This window comes from Falco cherrug, chromosome 19 (assembly GCF_023634085.1).
Source record: "Falco cherrug isolate bFalChe1 chromosome 19, bFalChe1.pri, whole genome shotgun sequence".
Lineage (NCBI taxonomy): Eukaryota > Metazoa > Chordata > Aves > Falconiformes > Falconidae > Falco > Falco cherrug.
Window position 1 is genome coordinate 71,696 of NC_073715.1, and position 16,922 is coordinate 88,617.

The 16,922-nt window shown below is 69.1% G+C and overlaps 3 protein-coding genes across 5 annotated transcripts; all 3 read left to right on the forward strand.

Annotated features, from left to right (window-relative positions):
- On the forward strand, positions 1-6,393 carry ARHGAP30 (Rho GTPase activating protein 30). Of its 2 annotated transcripts, XM_055697145.1 has the most exons (12): positions 1-334; positions 802-904; positions 2,051-2,195; positions 2,288-2,370; positions 2,451-2,558; positions 2,646-2,773; positions 2,860-3,013; positions 3,228-3,328; positions 3,440-3,517; positions 3,764-4,231; positions 4,321-4,523; positions 4,839-6,393. In XM_055697145.1, exons 1-12 carry the CDS (start codon positions 226-228, stop codon positions 6,312-6,314), a joined length of 3,156 nt encoding a protein of 1,051 aa, XP_055553120.1. In that variant the 5' UTR covers positions 1-225; the 3' UTR covers positions 6,315-6,393. The 2 variants fall into 2 exon arrangements, with proteins under 2 accessions (XP_055553120.1, XP_055553122.1); XM_055697147.1 differs by lacking the exon at positions 1-334 and having other exon boundaries at positions 2,055-2,195.
- Positions 6,394-6,708: 315 nt separating this feature from the next.
- USF1 (upstream transcription factor 1) lies at positions 6,709-11,434 on the forward strand. 2 transcript variants are annotated; one of them, XM_055697191.1, is made up of 11 exons: positions 6,709-6,862; positions 7,813-7,882; positions 8,097-8,146; positions 8,405-8,523; positions 8,766-8,867; positions 8,946-9,138; positions 9,237-9,324; positions 9,559-9,617; positions 10,351-10,445; positions 10,541-10,669; positions 10,758-11,434. In XM_055697191.1, exons 2-11 carry the CDS (start codon positions 7,875-7,877, stop codon positions 10,845-10,847), a joined length of 933 nt encoding a protein of 310 aa, XP_055553166.1. In that variant the 5' UTR covers positions 6,709-6,862; positions 7,813-7,874; the 3' UTR covers positions 10,848-11,434. The 2 variants fall into 2 exon arrangements, with proteins under 2 accessions (XP_055553166.1, XP_055553167.1); XM_055697192.1 differs by having other exon boundaries at positions 8,411-8,523.
- A 722-nt stretch (positions 11,435-12,156) lies between these two features.
- Positions 12,157-16,861, forward strand: F11R (F11 receptor). Its single transcript, XM_055697187.1, has 10 exons — positions 12,157-12,294; positions 14,299-14,355; positions 14,655-14,768; positions 14,862-15,005; positions 15,187-15,389; positions 15,467-15,569; positions 16,024-16,128; positions 16,212-16,221; positions 16,415-16,463; positions 16,756-16,861. Exons 1-10 carry the CDS (start codon positions 12,222-12,224, stop codon positions 16,789-16,791), a joined length of 894 nt encoding a protein of 297 aa, XP_055553162.1. The 5' UTR covers positions 12,157-12,221; the 3' UTR covers positions 16,792-16,861.
- The last annotated feature ends 61 nt before the right edge of the window (positions 16,862-16,922 follow it).

Sequence of the window (16,922 nt, forward strand, 5' to 3'; positions counted from 1 at the left end):
GCCGCCTGCGCCCTGCCCTGCGGTTTCGACGCGCCGAGGAGCAGGAAGCGGCCTCGAAGGCGGCCACCGCCTTCCTGCTGCCGCTGGCGGACGCCCCAGGCCTCGAGGCTGTGCCGGGGCCCCCCGGGCTGCCGCGCTCCCCCCCGGGGGCTGCTTCCGTGGGCCTTGGGGTGCTCGGGCCATGGGCAGGGCCTGACCCCGCTGCCGGGGGTCCGCGCCGCCTCCATGTCGCTGGCGCTGAAGGCCCGGCAGAAGGCGAGGCGCAAGGGCGGCACCAAGGAGCGGGTCTTCGGCTGCGACCTCCTGGAGCATCTCCAGCAGTCAGGGCAGGACGGTAAGCGCCCACCGCCCGCGCCCCGCCGCCCGCTGAGCCCCCCAGCCAGGGGTCGTGCCCGTGGCTGCCAGAAGGCAGGAGGGTGCCCAGCGGTGCCGCAGGGAAAGGACCGGGGTGACTCACCCCACAGAGTTGCATCACCAGCCGTTGAGCAAGCGCTGCAGCCGGGGCGCCCGGCGAGGCCCCTCCGAGATCTGGGGGGTCCTGGTGTCTCCGCACGGCTCCAATCTGGGAGCCCCACTGCGACCCCGAGGGGACAGAGGGGTGGCCACAGCCCTGGGGACTCAGTGGCTCCAGTCTGCCGGGATGTGCCTGGTGTGGGGACCGGCCACCCCAGGGAGACCCCGTCACCAGGTCCCTGGGGGGTGGGTGGCCCTGCTCTACTCTGACGCCCTCGACTCCCGACAGGAGTGGAGCTGGGGCTGGGGGGAGGTGGGCGGTGGCGGACCTGGGGTCCCATCCTGCAGTGCCCCAGGTGCTGAGGAGCTGCACCAAGTTCGTGGAGCAGCATGGGGTGGTGGACGGCATCTACCGCCTCTCGGGCGTCTCCTCCAACATCCAGCGGCTGCGGTGAGCGCGGTGGGGCGGGGATGGGAGGGGGCTGGACGGGATGGAGATGGGAGCAGGTGGGATGGGGATGGAAACCAGACAGGATCAAACAGGAGGGAGATGGCTGGAAGAGAGGGATGGGATGGAGATGGGAGCAGACAGGGTGGAGGTGGATGCTGCTGGGACATGGGAAGGGAGGGAGGTGGGGAGGGGACAGAGCTGGGACCAGGTGGGATGGAGATTGGGAAGAGGACAGGAGGGAGGTGGGACCAGAAAGGGTGGAAATGAGGATGAGATGAGATGGGACCGGGATGGGCTGGACGTGAGATCGGTGGGATGGAGGCGGGACAGAGCCAGGGCGGGATGAGATGGGACCAGACAGGAACAGGACAGGAGGGCGATGGGGTGGGACAAGGCTGGGACCACGCAGGAGGGACAACTGGGACGGGGACCGGACCAGCCAGGCAACAGGGACAGGAGGGGGAGGATGGGCCACAGCCTGTGCAGAAGCCGACCCCGGCGCTGAGTCGGCTGGATCCAGCCCCTCGGCCCCTCGGGCGCTCCGCAGCCCCTTCCTTCCCCATCCTGCCCCCCCGCAGCTCCCAGCTCCATCCTGCCCTCGCCACTTCAGCCCTTCTTCCACTTGCTCCTTTTCTTCCTTTCCCCGCGCGCCCCCCCCCCCCCCCATTTATTTTCTTTTTAATTCTTTCTTTCTTTTTGTCTTTCATTCTTTCCACATTTGGTTCAGGTGTTTTTCACTCCTTTGCTCTCTCGGTTCTTCCCTCGAGTGCTTCTTTCCTCCCCTTTTCCCATGTCCCCAAGAACCCCAGCACTGCCAGTGTCCCCAGGGTCTGCAACGTCCCCAACACCCCCACATCCCCGGTATCCTCGTACCCCCTGTGCTCCCCACCTCCTCGTGTCCCTGGCACCCGCAGCATCCCCCAGTCCCCAGCAGCAGGACCTGGCTGACGAGCCCACCCCTTGGGGCTGCGTCGGGTCCCACCACGGTCCTTGTGCATCCCCCCAGCCCTGTGGGGACCGGCCCAGACACCCTCCCCACCGCCACGGGGACACGTCCCAGCCCACCCTAGTGGAAATCCCCCAAGCAGGGCCGGGGAGGGATCCACGTAGCCGCCCCCCATGCCAAGCCGGCCACCTCGCTCGCAGGCAGGAGTTCGACAGCGACCGCTGCCCCGACCTGCAGAAGGACGTCTACCTGCAGGACATCCACTGCGTCAGCTCCCTCTGCAAGGCGTACTTCCGCGAGCTCCCCAACCCCCTCCTCACCTACCAGCTCTATGACAAATTTTCCGTGAGTGTCCCGCCCCTGCCCTGGTGCTGCTACCTGTCCCCAACCCCAGAAGGTGGCTGGCACTTGTCACCTCATCCTCGTCCCCCGGGCAGGACGCGGTGGCTATCCAGATGGAGGAGGCTCGCCTGGTGAAGATCAAGGAGGTGCTGAAGGAGCTGCCGGTGCCCCACTACAGGTAAGGGGGTGCGGGGGGGAACCCCAAAGCCAGTGTCCCCCGTGGGCACCACTGTCCCTGATGCACCCTGGTGCCCGCAGGACGCTGGAGTTCCTGATGAGGCACCTCCTGCACATGGCGTCCTACAGCAGCCAGACCAACATGCACGCCAGGAACCTGGCTATCGTCTGGGCGCCCAACCTGCTGCGGTGAGCGCTGGGGCACGGGGGGTGATGAGCATCCCCCCTTTCCTTGGGGGGAGCCTGAGAGAGACCCCCCTGGTGTCCCCGCGGCAGGTCAAAGGACATTGAGGCGACAGGGTTCAACGGCACGGCAGCATTCATGGAGGTGCGGGTCCAGTCCATTGTGGTGGAGTTCATCCTCACCCACGTCGAGCAGCTCTTCGGGGACGCGCCTCTCCGTGGTATGTCCTGGCCTGGGCTGGGGGGACACACGTGGCAACGGGGGGCCCCCGGTGCGAGCCTAACGCCCTGTCCTGGTGGCCCGCAGGTGGCGAGTCCTCCCGGCGATCCCTGCTGCTAGGCGGGGGGGGGCCGGGGGATGGGCAGCCCCCACCGTACCATGTGCCGGCCGTGCTCAGCCAGGGCGATGGGCCCCCCCCGATCCGGCCCTACCACACCATCATTGAGCTCAGCGACCACAGGTGGGACCTGCCGCCACCCCCTCCCCAGGGACCCCACGGCGACCCCCACGGCCTGGGCGGTGCACGCGTGTTCTTACACACACAAGCGTGGGCACACGCTCTCTTGCACTTATGCCTGTAGGCGTGCACGAGCTCTTGCATGTGTCCAAAGGCACCGCGTGTGCTCCTTGCACGCACGTGTGCCCGCCGCCCCTGACACCCTGGGGTCCCACAGGAGGAAGGGGTCCCTCAAGGCCAAGAAGTGGAGGTCCATCTTCAACCTGGGCCGCTCCAGCCACGAGGCCAAGCGCAAGCTGGTGAAGACAGAGGAGAAAGGTGGGGACCCCCGGTGCATTCCCACCACAGGGGCCAGAGGGAAGGACCCCACGCTCAGGGGACGATGTGTCCCCAAACCCAAACTCCCCTTCTCCTGTCCCCCACCCTCAGATGACAAGTGCGGTAAAGTGAGCTTGCGGCCAGCCAAGAGCATGGACTCGCTCAGCTCCGTCCCCTTCGCCAGTGACGGTAAGAGGGGTGCGCGGCGGTGCTCCGTGGGAACTGTCCCTGTCCCCAAGGCGGGATCATCAGGACAGGCCTGGGGATGGAGGGGACACGGATGGGGACGGAGGGCACAGCACAGGGATGGAGAGGGCAGAGCGGGGATGGTCCCCCAGCTCAGCAGCTCCCATGGTGCTGACCAGCCAGGTCCCCGGTGTGGGGAGGTCTGGGGACAGGGGCCACCTCCATGCCCTGACTCTTCCTCCCCGCCAGGTGCAGATGACCCTCGGCTGAGCAAGAAGCGGTCAGTGAAGCAGCCGCTGCAGCGCCGGGAGAGCTTCGACACCTGCCCGTCGCCACGGGAGAGCTGCCCCGAGCTGGATGAGAGTCTGGAGGACCAGCTGAAGGGGAAGGAGGAGCAGTGGGGCCCTGAGTCGGAGGGTGAAAGCAGCACCAAGTCAGAGCCCACCACCCCCAAAGCCGGCCAGGCCTCACTGGTGGCCCCCGGCCGCTCACCCAAGACCACCCGCAGCCGTGCTGAGAAGTGTGCGGGGGTCCACATCTCTGGCCCCTTCTCCGTCACCGTCCCCTTCCACATCACCTCCAACCTCTCCCGCCTGACGCGGGGGCTGCCGTGCCCAGTGCTGGCCCAGGCGGCCGTGGGCAGAGAGCTGCCCGCCAGCCCCCCGCCGCCCCCCCGCTGCTCAGCTGGGGAGCCCGAGGCACCGGAGCACCACAGTGGTGAGAAGCAGCCCCTGGGAGCAGCCGCTGCGGGACCCCTGGGGCGCCGGGGGGACACTGGGCTCAGTCCCCTCTGTCTCCTTCCACAGGGGAGGAGAAGGCGGACGCAGAGGAGACCCGGCTCTCCCTGGAGCTGCGGGACTCCTTCGCCTTCCTGGACAGCCAGGAGACGTGGCTGGAGGGCGTCGGGGACATGGAGCCAGCGGCACGGTCCCTGCTGTCGGACACTGGCCCCGGGGACGGCTCGGGGTTCCCGGCCATAGAGGAGGGGATGGAGAGCGCGTTCATGAACGTGAGCCGACAGCGCCGTCGCCACGCTTTGGGGGCGGGGTGGGAGGGCTGGGGGCAGGCAGAGGGTCACCCGTCTGTCCCTGTCAGGGTGGGGACAGAGGGGGTGCAGTGGGGATGGAGGGGACAGGGCTGGGCTGGGGTATGGTGGGGAGGGGGTGGGGATGTGGGATATGGTGTTGGATGATGGGGAACAGGGTGGCAACACCCCCTCCCGCCCCAGCGTGGGATCTCGGGGCCATGCAGTGCTCCACACCCAGGTGGGGCTGGGGGGGGTCTCCGGCGTGGCCGTCACCATCCCGCCCATCCCCGTCCCCAGCCAGGGGAGCCCCCTGTGGAGCAGCCTGCCAGCTACCTCTCCATCGAGGAGTGCATGGATGAGGAGATGTTCTTCATGGCTCCCAGCGGCTCCGACGCCGAGGACCCTGCCGGGGATACTGACTCGGATGACATGTTCCTCAGCGCCCATGATGACCTCAGCCCGCTGGTGGTGTCACTGGAGCCCCTCGACCAGCTGCCAGGCGAGGGTACGGCCCCAGAGACCGCATCACCGCCCCAACCCGGTGCTGACAGCACCGTCGTGCCACAGGACAAGTCTCCAGCGCCGGGGCCGGCAGGGACATGCCCCGTGGAGGAGGATGCTCCGGGTGAGGGGGAGCACCCCGGGGACCCTGCTGGGGTGCCAGCAGAGGTGGGGGCACCAGGCACCGGGCAGCCCCCAGGGGAGGGGAGTGGAGGGGAGGGGGCTGCGGACAGTGGCTCCAGCCCCAGCAGAACTGACTCCAACACTGAAGCCAGCCTGGAGGGGGAGGCCGGAGGAGTTGGCAGCCATGTGGGAGCAGGGCTGGTTCCCGACACATCGGCTGGGGAAGTCGAAGAGGATGGAGCTGGCTCTGGTCCCCCCACCTCAGAGGAGCCTGAGGAGGACAAACCCCAGCTTTTTCCGGCGTCCCCTCCAACCTCCTCCCTAGAGGAGCCCCCCGAGGAGCCAGAGCAGCCCCCATGCCCGGGGCCTGTCCCTGAGGCTCTCCCACTGCCTGCAGCCAGCGCGGCAGGGACCAGTGCCACCCCGGGGGGCAGCCCCAGGTCCCCCTCGCTCTCCGCCTCGGCCCCGGAGCTGTGCGGCACCCCCCCTGAGGGCCCACAGCTGAGCCAGGCCGAGCCCCCCGGGGGGCTGGGGCACGCTGAGCCCGCGGCTGTGCTGCGCCGCGACGGCAGCGCCCCGGTGCGCCTGGCTGCCCGCACGGTCAGGGTGCAGCAGGCCCGCTCCGTGCCCGTCGTGCCACCCAAGCCGCAGTTTGCCAAGGTCCCCCCTGCCCTGCAGCCCTGCGCGCCCCTGACCGATGGCGCAGCCCTGGCCACGGCGGGGGATGCAGCCCCCCTGCCCCAGCGGCTCCCCAGCCCCACGGCGCCGGAGGGGTCCCCCCAGCAGCCCGGGGCTGGCAAAGCAGCGGCGGGGGCAAGGAGAGCAGGCTGGCGGGGGGGCGGCAGCATCTCATTTGACGCGGCGGTGGCCATGGCTGCCGAGCAGCAGCTCGCCCAGGCGCCGGTGAGGAGGATCCAGACCTACGGCGGGGGGGAGCTGGTGCCTGCCGCCCCCAAGGCCCTGCCCTTCCACCAGGCCCCCCTGAGGCCACGGCTCCTGCGGCCCCTCAGCTGCATGGCGGCCCCTGAGGGCGAGGCGCCAGGGAGGAGCCGGCTGGGCCTGGCCCGGCCGGCAGCGCAGGTGGAGGGGGCGGCGCTGTCGCAGCTGCAACAGCCGGTGGGCACTGAGGGGGCAGCGGGTGAGCGCTGAGCTCTGGGGAAGGGCGGCGGGTAGGCGTCCGTGCTCCTGCCGGGGAGGGGGGCACGGGGTTAATAAAGGCAACGATGGGCTTCGTGTACTGCTGTGACCTCCTTCAATGCAACATGGCAGCGCCCAGAGCGAGCCCGGGCAGGGCGGGGGGTTCCTTCCCCCGAGGCGGCGGCGAGCCGGGCCGCTTTTGGCGAGCGGGGTGTGAGGAGCGGGGCGCGATGCCCGCCCCCAAAATGGCGCTGCCCTCATCCAAGATGGCGCCGGGCAGAAGCGCCGCGCTTCGCCGTCTAAGATGGCGCCCGCGAGGCCGGCACGCACTGAGATGGCGCCGGCGGGGAGGGGCGGGGAGGCCGTGCCCGGCGCCAAGATGGCGGCGGCGGCGGCGCACTGCGCTACGCGGCGCCCCTGCCCAAGATGGCGGCGGGGGTGGATGCGGGGCGCGCTTCCGCCCGGGCCCGTCATGGCGGGGCGGCGGCGCCGTGCGCATGTGCGGAGCTCCATGGCGAGACAAGGGGCCGAGCGCGCGCAGGGCGGCCCGGCGCAGCGAGGTAACGGCGGGGGCGGCGGGGCCGGGGCCGGGGGCTGCGTGGGGCCGGGGGCGGCGACAAGGGCCGGGCCGGGCAGCCTCCCCCCTTTCCCCCGCCCGCGGGTCGCGGGGCTCGGGCGCGGTGGCGGCCGTCGGTGGGCGCGGGCCCGGCCGCGGCCCCCGGGCCCATCCGCCGCTGCCCCCGGCGGGGCGCGGGCCCCCCCTCTCCCTCCCCCGGGCCCCGGTATCCGCCGCCTCCCGCCGCCCTCCCCCGGGCCTGTCACCGCGGCCGGGCCCTGCCCGGCCTGTCAGCCGCGCTGCTGCCGGCCCGGCCCGGCCCTGTCACCCCCGGGAGGGCCGGCCCGCCGCGCCCCCGCACCTGACACCCCCGTTTCCCGGCCCGGCGCGGGGGTACCGAGTGCCGGGGGAGCCGCGCCCGCCGTGGGGGGGGACCCGGTGCCGTGGCTGGGCGGAGGGTACGCGGGGCCGAACCCCGCGGCGGGCTTGGGGCGGCGGCGGCGGCGGGGGGGGAGCGCCGCCGCCGCTGTCGGTGCCCCCGGTCCCGGCTGCCGCGGCGGCCGCCGCCGGGTGACAAAGGACCGGGGGGAGCCGGGTGGCGGCGGCCGCCCTCGGGGTCCCCGGCACAGGCCGAGCCCCAGCGTCCCCGGAGAGCGGGGTGGCCGGTGCCTGCGGGGACAGCCGTGTCACCCGCGGGGCGGGACCGGGGCGGGGGCGCCCGAGCGCGGCGGCCGGTGTGCGGCTGTGGGGCCGGGACTGCCGAGACCACCGGGACCCGGCCTCGCCTGCATGCCTGCCCCGGGGCCCGGTCCTCGCTCCCGGGCGCCAGTGACAGCGGGGGGATGTCCCTCCCGGGCTGGCGCCGGTTCCGCTGCGGCGCAGAGCGGCAGGTCCCGGGCAGGAGGAGGAGGAGGGGAGGCTGGGGCGCGTCCCTGAGCCCCCCTCTCCCCGCAGGGCTGTGAAGGCCGGGAGGCTTCATCTGCGACTGCCCCGCTGATGCCTGTCGGAGCGGAGCGATGAAGGGGTGAGTGCCGGCATGCCGGGGGCACCGCGACCGTGCCGGACCCGCCGATCTGCTCGCCGGCGCCCGCCTCACGTCTGGGCTTTACCACGGTGACGGGGCCGGCCGGGCTGACGCCGGGCTGGTGCTGCTGAGGGGGCTGGGGGATGGCCGGGTGGTCCTGGCTCCGCGGCGGTGGGGGACCCCAGCCCTCACCCACCTCCCCTCGCCCTTGTAGGCAGCAGAAAGCAGCCGAGACAGAAGAGGGAACGGTGCAAATCCAGGAAGGTGAGTGGGGACCCCTCTCCACGCTGGGGGGGCTTTGGGGCTCAGGCTGCCCCACAAGGAAGCCCGAAGCCCCAGCTGGGCCCAGTTCAGACCCAGCAACTGGCGCCTTGTGGCTGGAGGCACGTGCTGTGACAACGCCGCACCCTGTTCTTGCCCCTGGGAGAGGGTATGGCGCTGAGGTCCCTCGGCAGCGTGGGGAGCCCTGGCCCTGGCCCCTTCCCGTCATGGGCTTCCCGCCCCCCCTCTTCTTGCCTTAAGGTGCAGTGGCCACAGGTGAGGATCCCACCAGCGTCGCCATTGCCAGCATCCAGTCCGCGGCCACCTTCCCTGACCCCAACATCAAGTATGTCTTTCGCACAGAGAACGGCGGGACGCAGGTACGCAGACCCTCCAGCTGGGCTCCCTCTGGACGGAATGCCGAGGGGCTGGGAGGCTTTTTGGGGTCCAAGTGGGTTTCAGCTCTGCTGGAGCGCCCGCTGGTGTCGCAGCCAGAGGGGGTGCGGGGAGGGAAGCGCCAGGGCTTGGTCCGGCACTGGGTGGGTTGGATGCCGGGGTTGGTCCTGGGCAGGCTGAGCCGCTGCCTCGCCGCCCGTTCCCGCAGCCGCGGCTCTCTCGGTAGGTGATGTACAGGGTGATCCAAGTGGCCGACGGACAGCTGGACGGACAGACAGAGGGCACCAGCGCCATCAGCGGCTACCCCGCCACCCAGTCCATGACTCAGGTGGGTGCTGGTGCCAGATGGGAGCAGGACCATCGCCTTGGCTGGACGCGAGCACCCGCTGTTGTCCCTCCCCTCCAGGCTGTCATCCAGGGCGCCTTCACCAGTGAGGATGCGGTGGAGACTGAGGCCACGGCCACCGAGACTCATTACACCTATTTCCCCACCACGGCCGTGGCTGACACCAGCACCTCTGCCGGCGCGGGGACCACAGCCACCGCTGTTGTCACCACGCAGAACTCGGAGGCCCTCCTGGGGCAGCCCACCCCCACAGGTACGGCCATCGCGGGGAGGGGCGTCATGTCCCTGTTCCTCGTGGGGCCTGTCAGGGTGCTCCCCACCTGATCCCCTCTCTCATTTGGGGCCGTTCAGGGCAATTCTTCGTGATGATGTCACCCCAGGAGGTGCTGCAGGGCGGAGTGCAGAGGTCCATCGCCCCCCGCGCCCACCCCTACTCCCCGTGAGTACCGGACCCCTCCCCAGCCCCCCTGAGCACCGGCGTGTCACAGCTGCCCTTTGCTGTGCCAGCACCGGTGCAACCAAAAGGAGGGATGTTCTGGTGGTCCAGCAGTGGGTCACCCCCACCTGCTGTGGGAGCAGGAGTGAGGCCTCCCCCGTGCTGGCACAGGGAGGCTGGCACGCAGCCGGATCCCTGCCGGTGTCACCGGGACCGACGCTGCTGCTCTTCCCACAGGAAGTCGGAGGCGCCACGGGCCACCCGGGATGAGAAGCGCCGGGCGCAGCACAACGAAGGTGTGGGCAGCAGGGTGGGGGGGATCATCCCGTCCTTGGTGCGGGGTGGGGGGGGCTGTGGCGTGCAGCAGCGTGGGGAGCTGAGCCATCCCTGGGTTAACGCTGTCTGTTCCCACCTCCTAGATGGAAAAGATCTTAAGGACGTTTCATAAAGCTCTTGTCAGTTAAGGGTAAAAACCTTTTTGGGGAGAGCTGTAATTAGCAGCAGCAGGGGAAGCCAGAGCTCGCAGGATTAAGCTCAAACCTCGGGGAGCTCGAGCACACCCAGGTAAGGCACCCAGGCGGCCCCTGGCTCCGCCATCCCGGGCCAGGAGGAGACGGCACAGGCGGCCCTGGAAGTGCTGGGCAGCGTTCTCCCTCCTCCGGCTTCAGAAACGGCTCCTCGGAGATGCCGAAACGGGGTGTCAGCCCGGTTTTACCAAAAAAACTGGCGGTCCTGTCCTTGCCCCCCAGGCGTGGGCAGAGCTCGGGCCGTTTGGGTGCTTTCCCAGGGGGCTGGTGCTGGGGGGGGGTGAGCCGGGCAGGATCCGTCCCTGCCCACCACGCCTGCCCCTTTCCTGGGGGGGCCGGGCTCGGCGCAGTCAGGGATGGTGGCCCCCAGCCCCACAGAGGAGGGAGCTGGTTTGGAGCAGGGGGGGGTGCTGGGCTGAGGATCTGGGGCCCTGGCATGAGGCTCGGGTGCCTGCTGGGGGTCTTGCGATGGTGCTGATGCTCCCCCCGCTCCGCCTCGCAGTGGAGCGCCGGCGCAGGGACAAGATCAACAACTGGATCGTGCAGCTCTCCAAGATCATCCCCGACTGCTCCATGGAGAACACCAAGTCGGGACAGGTAGGTGACCCCCTGGGGGGCTGCGGGGCTTGGGAGAGGCTCGAGGGGTGCCAGTGCCCCCTGGCCTCACCTGCCTGCCGTGTTCCCCCGCCCAGAGCAAGGGTGGGATCCTCTCCAAAGCCTGCGACTACATCCAGGAGCTGCGGCAGAGCAACCACCGCCTCTCCGAGGAGCTGCAGGGCCTCGACCAGCTCCAGATGGACAACGAGGTGTTGCGGCAGCAGGTGAGGCGTGGGGGGGGGGTCCCTTTCGGGGGTGCTGGGGGGTTTCTGTGCTCGCCCTTGTCCCCCCAGCACCTGTGTCCTGCGTCAGGTGGAGGATCTGAAGAACAAGAACCTGATCCTGCGGGCGCAGCTCCGCCAGCACGGCGTGGAGATAGTCATCAAGAATGATAGCCACTGACGGGGACGGCGGGGATGGGGCCTGGCGGGGGGCCGGGGGTCACCCCCCCTACGCCTAACCCCCCCTGCCTAACCCCCCCGGCAGCGAGCACCTCCCCGGCGTGACATGAGGACCCTCCCATTTGGTTTGTGCCCCCCGCCCCGTCCCCACCACCACCTCTCCCATCCCAACCCTTTGCCCCCACCCTGTGTCCCTGGGGGTCCCCGTGCTCCCCCCGGTCCCGTCCCCCGTTCCCCCCCCCCCCCCCCAGCGCTTCGTGCACACGCTCTCGGCCAGGCGGGCGCCGGCCCCGCTGCCCCCCCAGCACTGCCTCAGTCTCCTGGCCCCCCACCTGCGCCCACGACGCCCCCTGCTCCCACGGGGCCCACCCTCCCCGGGGGACTGTCCCCTCGGGGGGGGGGGCTGTGGCGACTCTTGCCCCTCCCTGCCGGCCTCGGGCACCCGCTGGGGGTGCGGGGGGTCCTGGGGTGCTGTGGCCCCCCCCTCCCTGCCCGCTGTGGCTGGCCCGGCCTAGTGGGGCCAGACTTTTTTTTAAAACTATGACTTTAAAAAGCGAAAATAAATAAAAATAGTGATTTGTTTTTCCAGGTCCTACAATTTATTCCCCCTCCTTTCCCCCACTCCAGCACCCCAGGCCCCCCCCAGGCGTTGTGGGGGCTCCCAGCAACCCCAAATCTGCCCTTTCCCCCCCCCCCAGCCACCTTGCAGCACCCAAGGGACCCTCTGCCATGGGGCCGGGGGCACCCAGAGACCCCCGGCCCCTTCTGCCTCGGGGCCCTCTATTCCCGGCTGAGCCCCCCCCCCCCCGGGATGGGACTTCGTGTCCCTGCGGTGTCACTGGCGTCATGTCACCGTGGTGTGACAGCGCGGTGCCACGATGGCTCCGTGGGAGCAGGGGAGCGTGGGGGGTGCGGAGGTGTGCTGGGAACATTGGGGCCGTACTGGGAGCCCGTCGGGGCCCGAGGAGGCCGCGGGTCCCGTCGCTATGGCAACGCCCGGGTCCCGCCCGAGGGCCGCCGTGAAGGACGCAAAGCGCGCCCATTGGCCAGAAGTTAAAGTGCTTCCCCTGATTGGCCGGTGAGCCTCGCTTTCTCCACACCTGTCGCGCGCGCGGCCACTTCGCCTCAGCCAATCGAGGCGGCGTTGCGGGGCCGAGCCGGCCAGTCGCTGGAGCGGGCCCGGCCCTTTGGCCGAGTTGACAGGCGGCGCGGCCAATGGGGCAGGGGCAGGGGCGGTGTCGCCCAGCACCTGGCGGAGGGGCAGTCCCAGGTTGGCCCAGCCCCCGTGGGCGGGCCGGGTGGGCGGGGCCCACCTGGGCGGGGCGGGGCCACACCTGGGCCGGGCGGGGCGCGCAGTGCGGCGGCGGTGGCGGTCATGGCGGGAGCGGCGCGGCGGGACGGCCCCGGGCCCCGGGCCCCGGTCCTGCTGGTGCTCGGTGCGGCGGCCGGTGAGTGCCCGGGGGGGGCGGGCGGCCACGAGGTGCCTGGACAACGGGGCAGTGGCGGTACCGGGGGGCCGCGGGTCGCTCTGGGGGCGCCGGGGCGGTTGCGGTACCGGTACCGGGGGGCCGCGGGTCGGTGTCCGGAGACGGCGGTGGGCTGCCTGGAAAGGGTCCCGGTACCGGGCGGTGGTAGCCCCGGAGCCAGCGCCGTGTGTCCCGCTTTGTTCCCGGGCGGGGAGCAGGTCACGGAGGGGCCCCGGTGCCGCCGTACACCGCGATAACGGGCTATTAATAACACGGCCGTGCCCGCCCGCCTCCCGCGGGACCTCTGGCCCCGGAGCGGCGGGGGGGCCGTTAGAGCCCGGAGCCGCCGCTGCCCCGTTATTTACGGTTCGTGGTTGATTTTATGGGTGCACAAGTTTTTCACCACCCGGGTCACCCCACCGGGGAGGGGTCGCCGGCCCCGAGACCCCCCAAAGGCCCCCGTGGCCGTGACGCCCGGTTGAGCCCGATGGGCGGGCAGGAGCTGGCCCCTGCTTTTGGCCAGACATGGGGCAAGAGCTGTGCTGGTGTCACCGACTCCATCCTGGCACCTCTGTTCCCACCGACCCATCATCGCTTGTCCCCGACACCTGGTAATTTGGGAGGGGGGGGGCTTCAGGGTACCGGCGGCTCGGCGGGGCCAGGGGTACGGATGCAGCCGCTTCCCGGAAACCCGCTGTGGGAAAACATCCCGGCCGAGGGCTGACGGCTTTCTTTGTGTCACGGGCTCCGGTGAACCCCCGCCGGCGGTGGTGGGGTGTCCCGGTCCCACTCCCCACAGGGCAGGCATCGGGACATGCCCCCCGCCCCAGGTTAAGGAGCAGCCGGGGTCACCGACGGCCGAAGTTACAGGGTTCATCATCGTAGGCTCACGGGCTGGGCTGGTGGTGGCCTTCCTGTCGGCCCTGACGTCCCTCCATTGTGCTGGAACAATCCTGGAGTGGGCTGGGGTTAACCCCATCCCAGCTGATTCGGACCTGGAGCTGGCAGCGCCTGTGTCCTGGTGGCAGCACCCACCCCGGCAGCCTGTCCAGCTCCCCCCAGCACCCCCACGATGATCTCACGAAGCTGCTGGGATGGCACCTTTCCGCTGTTTCTGCCCCAAATCCGCCCAGACAACCCCCAGATCCTTTTCCCCTCCTTGCTGCGCTGTGGTGTGGTCCCGTGGCACGGCTGTGTGGGGGTCCGATGGCATTCCCAGCTAGCGCTGTGCCACTGCACCGGCCATCAGGAGTGGTGCCAGGCCCCGCGCTGGGAAGCGCTCTTTGCCTGCGGACACCAGATGCCCCGTTCCCCCACCATTTTCCCTCCAAAATCGCTATTTCTGCCCCTACCCACCCAGGTTTCGCTTGGCAGCGGTTTGCGGTGCAAAGGTGCAGGTGGGTTGGGGACAAGGCCGTGCCACTTCCCGGTCGCCTTCCCCCGTGACGTGACTCACCGGCCGGCGTCACTGCCTTCCCCAGGCCCAGAACTGGGAGCCGGGGTGGCCAGGCTGGGAAGCGCCGGCTTTGAGCGGCCTTGAGGACCAACAGCACCAGCCCGTGCTGCCACTGCCATGGCCTGGCAGTGGTGACAGCTGCCGGGAAGGGCAGGAGACACGCGTGTGTGGGCTGTGACGGGGCATGTGCGGAGAAGCGGGGGTGTCTCTGTGTGTGTGCGCAGAGGGCAGGGAGTTGCGAAACGTCCTGGCCAGTTTCTTGCGAAACCAGGCAGAAACCGGGCAGGGCAGGAGGTGACGTGACAGCACAAGCAGCACCAGGAGCAGGCAGGACAAGATTTTCCGGCTCCCAGGGCCGTGACATGCTGGGCAGCACAGCACAACATGCCATCACCCCTGCCAGGGGAACGTCACCGCTGCCTTGGGGCTCCTGGTGACCTCCCTGACCCAGCCACAGCTTCCCCTGCTTCCTTCTATGCCATCGCTGGGGCCCCTCTGGATTTCTTAATGGTGTCCTTTCCCCCCTGCAGTGTCCCTGGTCGGAGCCCAGGTCACCTCTGAGAACAGAGAAGTGCCTGAACATAAGCGTGAGTGCCCAGCTCCGGCCCCAGCACCCCCCAGCTCGCTGACGGTCCCCCCTGCCCCGATATACCAGTGGGCCATGGCCAAGCTGCGGCCCCTGGCACCTCAGCACTGCAAATGGGCTTCACCCCGGGGTCCCCAGCCTCCTGGGGAGCACAACACCTGAGGCTGGGGGTGGATTTCCCGTGTGGGGCTGGACCAGGGAGGGTTTGGGGCTTCCCGGATTGCCGCCCACGGTGGGATGCAAGCGTGCTGCTGCTCCAGCGCGCTGGCATGCACCCACAGTGCCGCTCTCCCCCGGCAGCTGCTGACATCCCCTGCTCAGCGTATCGGTTCGGCTTGAGCAACCCCCGCATCGAGTGGAAGTTCCAGAAGGGCTCCTCGCTGGTGCTTTTCTACTATGGGGGGGAGCTGACAGGTATGTCCCCGGGGACCCCCCGGTGTGGGGCATCCCACCCATCGGTCCGTCTGTCGGGGCCGGTTCCCAGCCCTGTCTCCGCTTTCTTGGCAGACTCGTACAAGAACCGGGTCCAGTTCTCGCCCAACGTCATCCACTTCAGCACGGTGACACGGGAGGACACAGGGAAGTACATCTGCGAGGTGGTGGGGAGCGGCAACCAGATCGCCAAGTCGGAGGTGAACCTCATCGTCCAAGGTGCGGCCGCCCCCTGAGCCCCCTGCCCTCCCTGGCCCCCGTGTGGCTCGGCTGCCCCAGGACCCGTTTCTCGTCCCCGTAGCTGAGCCCATCCTTGTCCCTGCCATCACGTGGGGACAGCCAGCCACGGGGAGGATGCTGGCACCGCTGTGCCGTGCCCTGACGCCATGCTCTCCTGCAGTGCCGCCTGCCAAGCCGGTGGCCCATGTCCCCACCTCGGCCACCATCGGCAGCAAGGCCGTGCTGCGCTGTACCGAGACGGATGGCTCGCCGCCCCCCACCTTCCGCTGGTACAAGGACAGCATGCTGATGCCTCCCAACCCCAAAACCAGCCCGACCTTCAGGAACTCCTCCTATACCCTGGACCCCGCCACGGGGGAGCTGGTGAGTGCCGGGTGCTTCAGATGTGGGGACCCCCAGCCTTCCCCCCCCCCCTCACTCATCTCTCTGCTACCATCTAGATCTTTGAGCCTCTCAGTGGCTTCGATACTGGCGACTACTACTGTGAGGCAACGAACAACGTGGGATCCCCGCAGAAATCGGCCGTTGTCCACATGGAAGCCAGTAAGGAACAGCAGCAGAGACCGGTGCCACGGGTGTCCCCCCATCTGGCCCCAGTGTGGGGCTTTTTCAAGCTCCGCTTGGGCTGCTTCTGGCACAGGTCATGCTCTGGGGGGTGCCAGTGCAGGGCGATGCTGCCCTTCCAGGTTCGAAGACATTAATTAGCTGTGACGTTAATGATACTGCTGTAGTCTCCAACAGCCCGGGGTTAAAGAAGCCCTCGGAGCGATGCTGGGGGGTGGGAAGGGGGAAAGCCGCCCTTGGGGTGCGTAAAACTCGACCAGGCAGCCCGATCCCCCTCTGAACCAGATCCAGCTTTGCTGCGGCCCCACTTGGAGCGGAGGCTGGGCTGGGGGCTCGCTCCGGCCTCTTTCACGCTGGGATTTCTGCGGGATCCAAGCTGGGGATTTCCGTGCCGGCGTCGGCCACCCTCCAGCGTCCTGGTCCCTCTTTCCAGGTGAAGTCAACGTGGGCGGCATCGTGGCTGCAGTCGTGGTGCTGCTGATGGTGCTGGCGCTCATGGCCTTCGGCATCTGGTTTGCCTACAGCCGCGGCTTCTTCAGTGAGTACCGTGCCAGCCGCCTGGAGCCGCTCGCCCCGGTGCCCCCCGCCCCTCCCTAAGCCCCCTGTTCTGTTTTATTTCAGAGAGAAAAGAGTAAGTGAAGCTGTAATGCTGCTGCCTCCCTTCCGGCTGCCTCTTCTTCCTCTGCCAGCGGGGACGGGTGGTCTCTCCCTCCACCAGCCCCTGCCCGCGGGCTGGGAAGGTGCCTGCGGTGTCACCGGGTGCCCGGGGTGGGGACGAGGGGGACTCTGGGCAGTGTGACATCTACCACCCTTGCCTTCCGCAGCACCGCCGGCAAGAAGGTGATTTACAGCCAGCCCTCGCACCGCAGCGAAGTGAGTACGGGGTGGGACGGGTGGGTGGTGACAGTGCCACCAGGCTGTGTCACCTCCCAGCAGGGTGTGCAAAGCTGGGTGCCCAAAGGGGGTGAACGGAGACCCCAGTGCCCCCATGGCTTGGCAGGTGCCACCCCTGTCCCCAGCATCCTTTGTCCCTGTCCTGCTTGGAGCAAGCCAGGCTCCTTGGGGACTGTGACCTCCCTGGGGACAGTGGCACAGCCAGCCAGCTGCTCCCCGCTTGTGGCCCTCATTGCACCCACCACCATTAATGTCCCCCTTCTCCCCACAGGGAGAATTCAAGCAGACGTCCTCCTTCCTGGTGTGAGGCTCCCGCGCCGCCAGCTCTTGTAAATGTTCCCCAATTACTGTAGCTACACCGTGATTTTTAACTTTTTTTGTTGTTGTTGTTTTTTAAGTATCACCCAGTGCCTTTGCAGTCACTTCAGATGTTTTGGG

What these genes read in the sequence shown, in the direction of transcription:
- F11R (XM_055697187.1), top strand. Translation starts at nt 12,222, where the DNA reads ATGGCGGGAGCGGCGCGGCGGGACGGCCCCGGGCCCCGGGCCCCGGTC. An exon ending in ACCCCGCCACGGGGGAGCTG is followed by an intron (nt 15,390 to 15,466) that starts GTGAGTGCCGGG and finishes GCTACCATCTAG; the next exon opens with ATCTTTGAGCCTCTCAGTGG. An exon ending in CGTTGTCCACATGGAAGCCA is followed by an intron (nt 15,570 to 16,023) that starts GTAAGGAACAGC and finishes CCCTCTTTCCAG; the next exon opens with GTGAAGTCAACGTGGGCGGC.
- USF1 (XM_055697191.1), top strand. An exon ending in CGCGCCCACCCCTACTCCCC is followed by an intron (nt 9,325 to 9,558) that starts GTGAGTACCGGA and finishes CTCTTCCCACAG; the next exon opens with GAAGTCGGAGGCGCCACGGG. An exon ending in ACGAGGTGTTGCGGCAGCAG is followed by an intron (nt 10,670 to 10,757) that starts GTGAGGCGTGGG and finishes GTCCTGCGTCAG; the next exon opens with GTGGAGGATCTGAAGAACAA.
- ARHGAP30 (XM_055697145.1), top strand. Translation starts at nt 226, where the DNA reads ATGTCGCTGGCGCTGAAGGCCCGGCAGAAGGCGAGGCGCAAGGGCGGC. An exon ending in AGCTCTATGACAAATTTTCC is followed by an intron (nt 2,196 to 2,287) that starts GTGAGTGTCCCG and finishes TCCCCCGGGCAG; the next exon opens with GACGCGGTGGCTATCCAGAT. An exon ending in ATTGAGCTCAGCGACCACAG is followed by an intron (nt 3,014 to 3,227) that starts GTGGGACCTGCC and finishes GGGGTCCCACAG; the next exon opens with GAGGAAGGGGTCCCTCAAGG.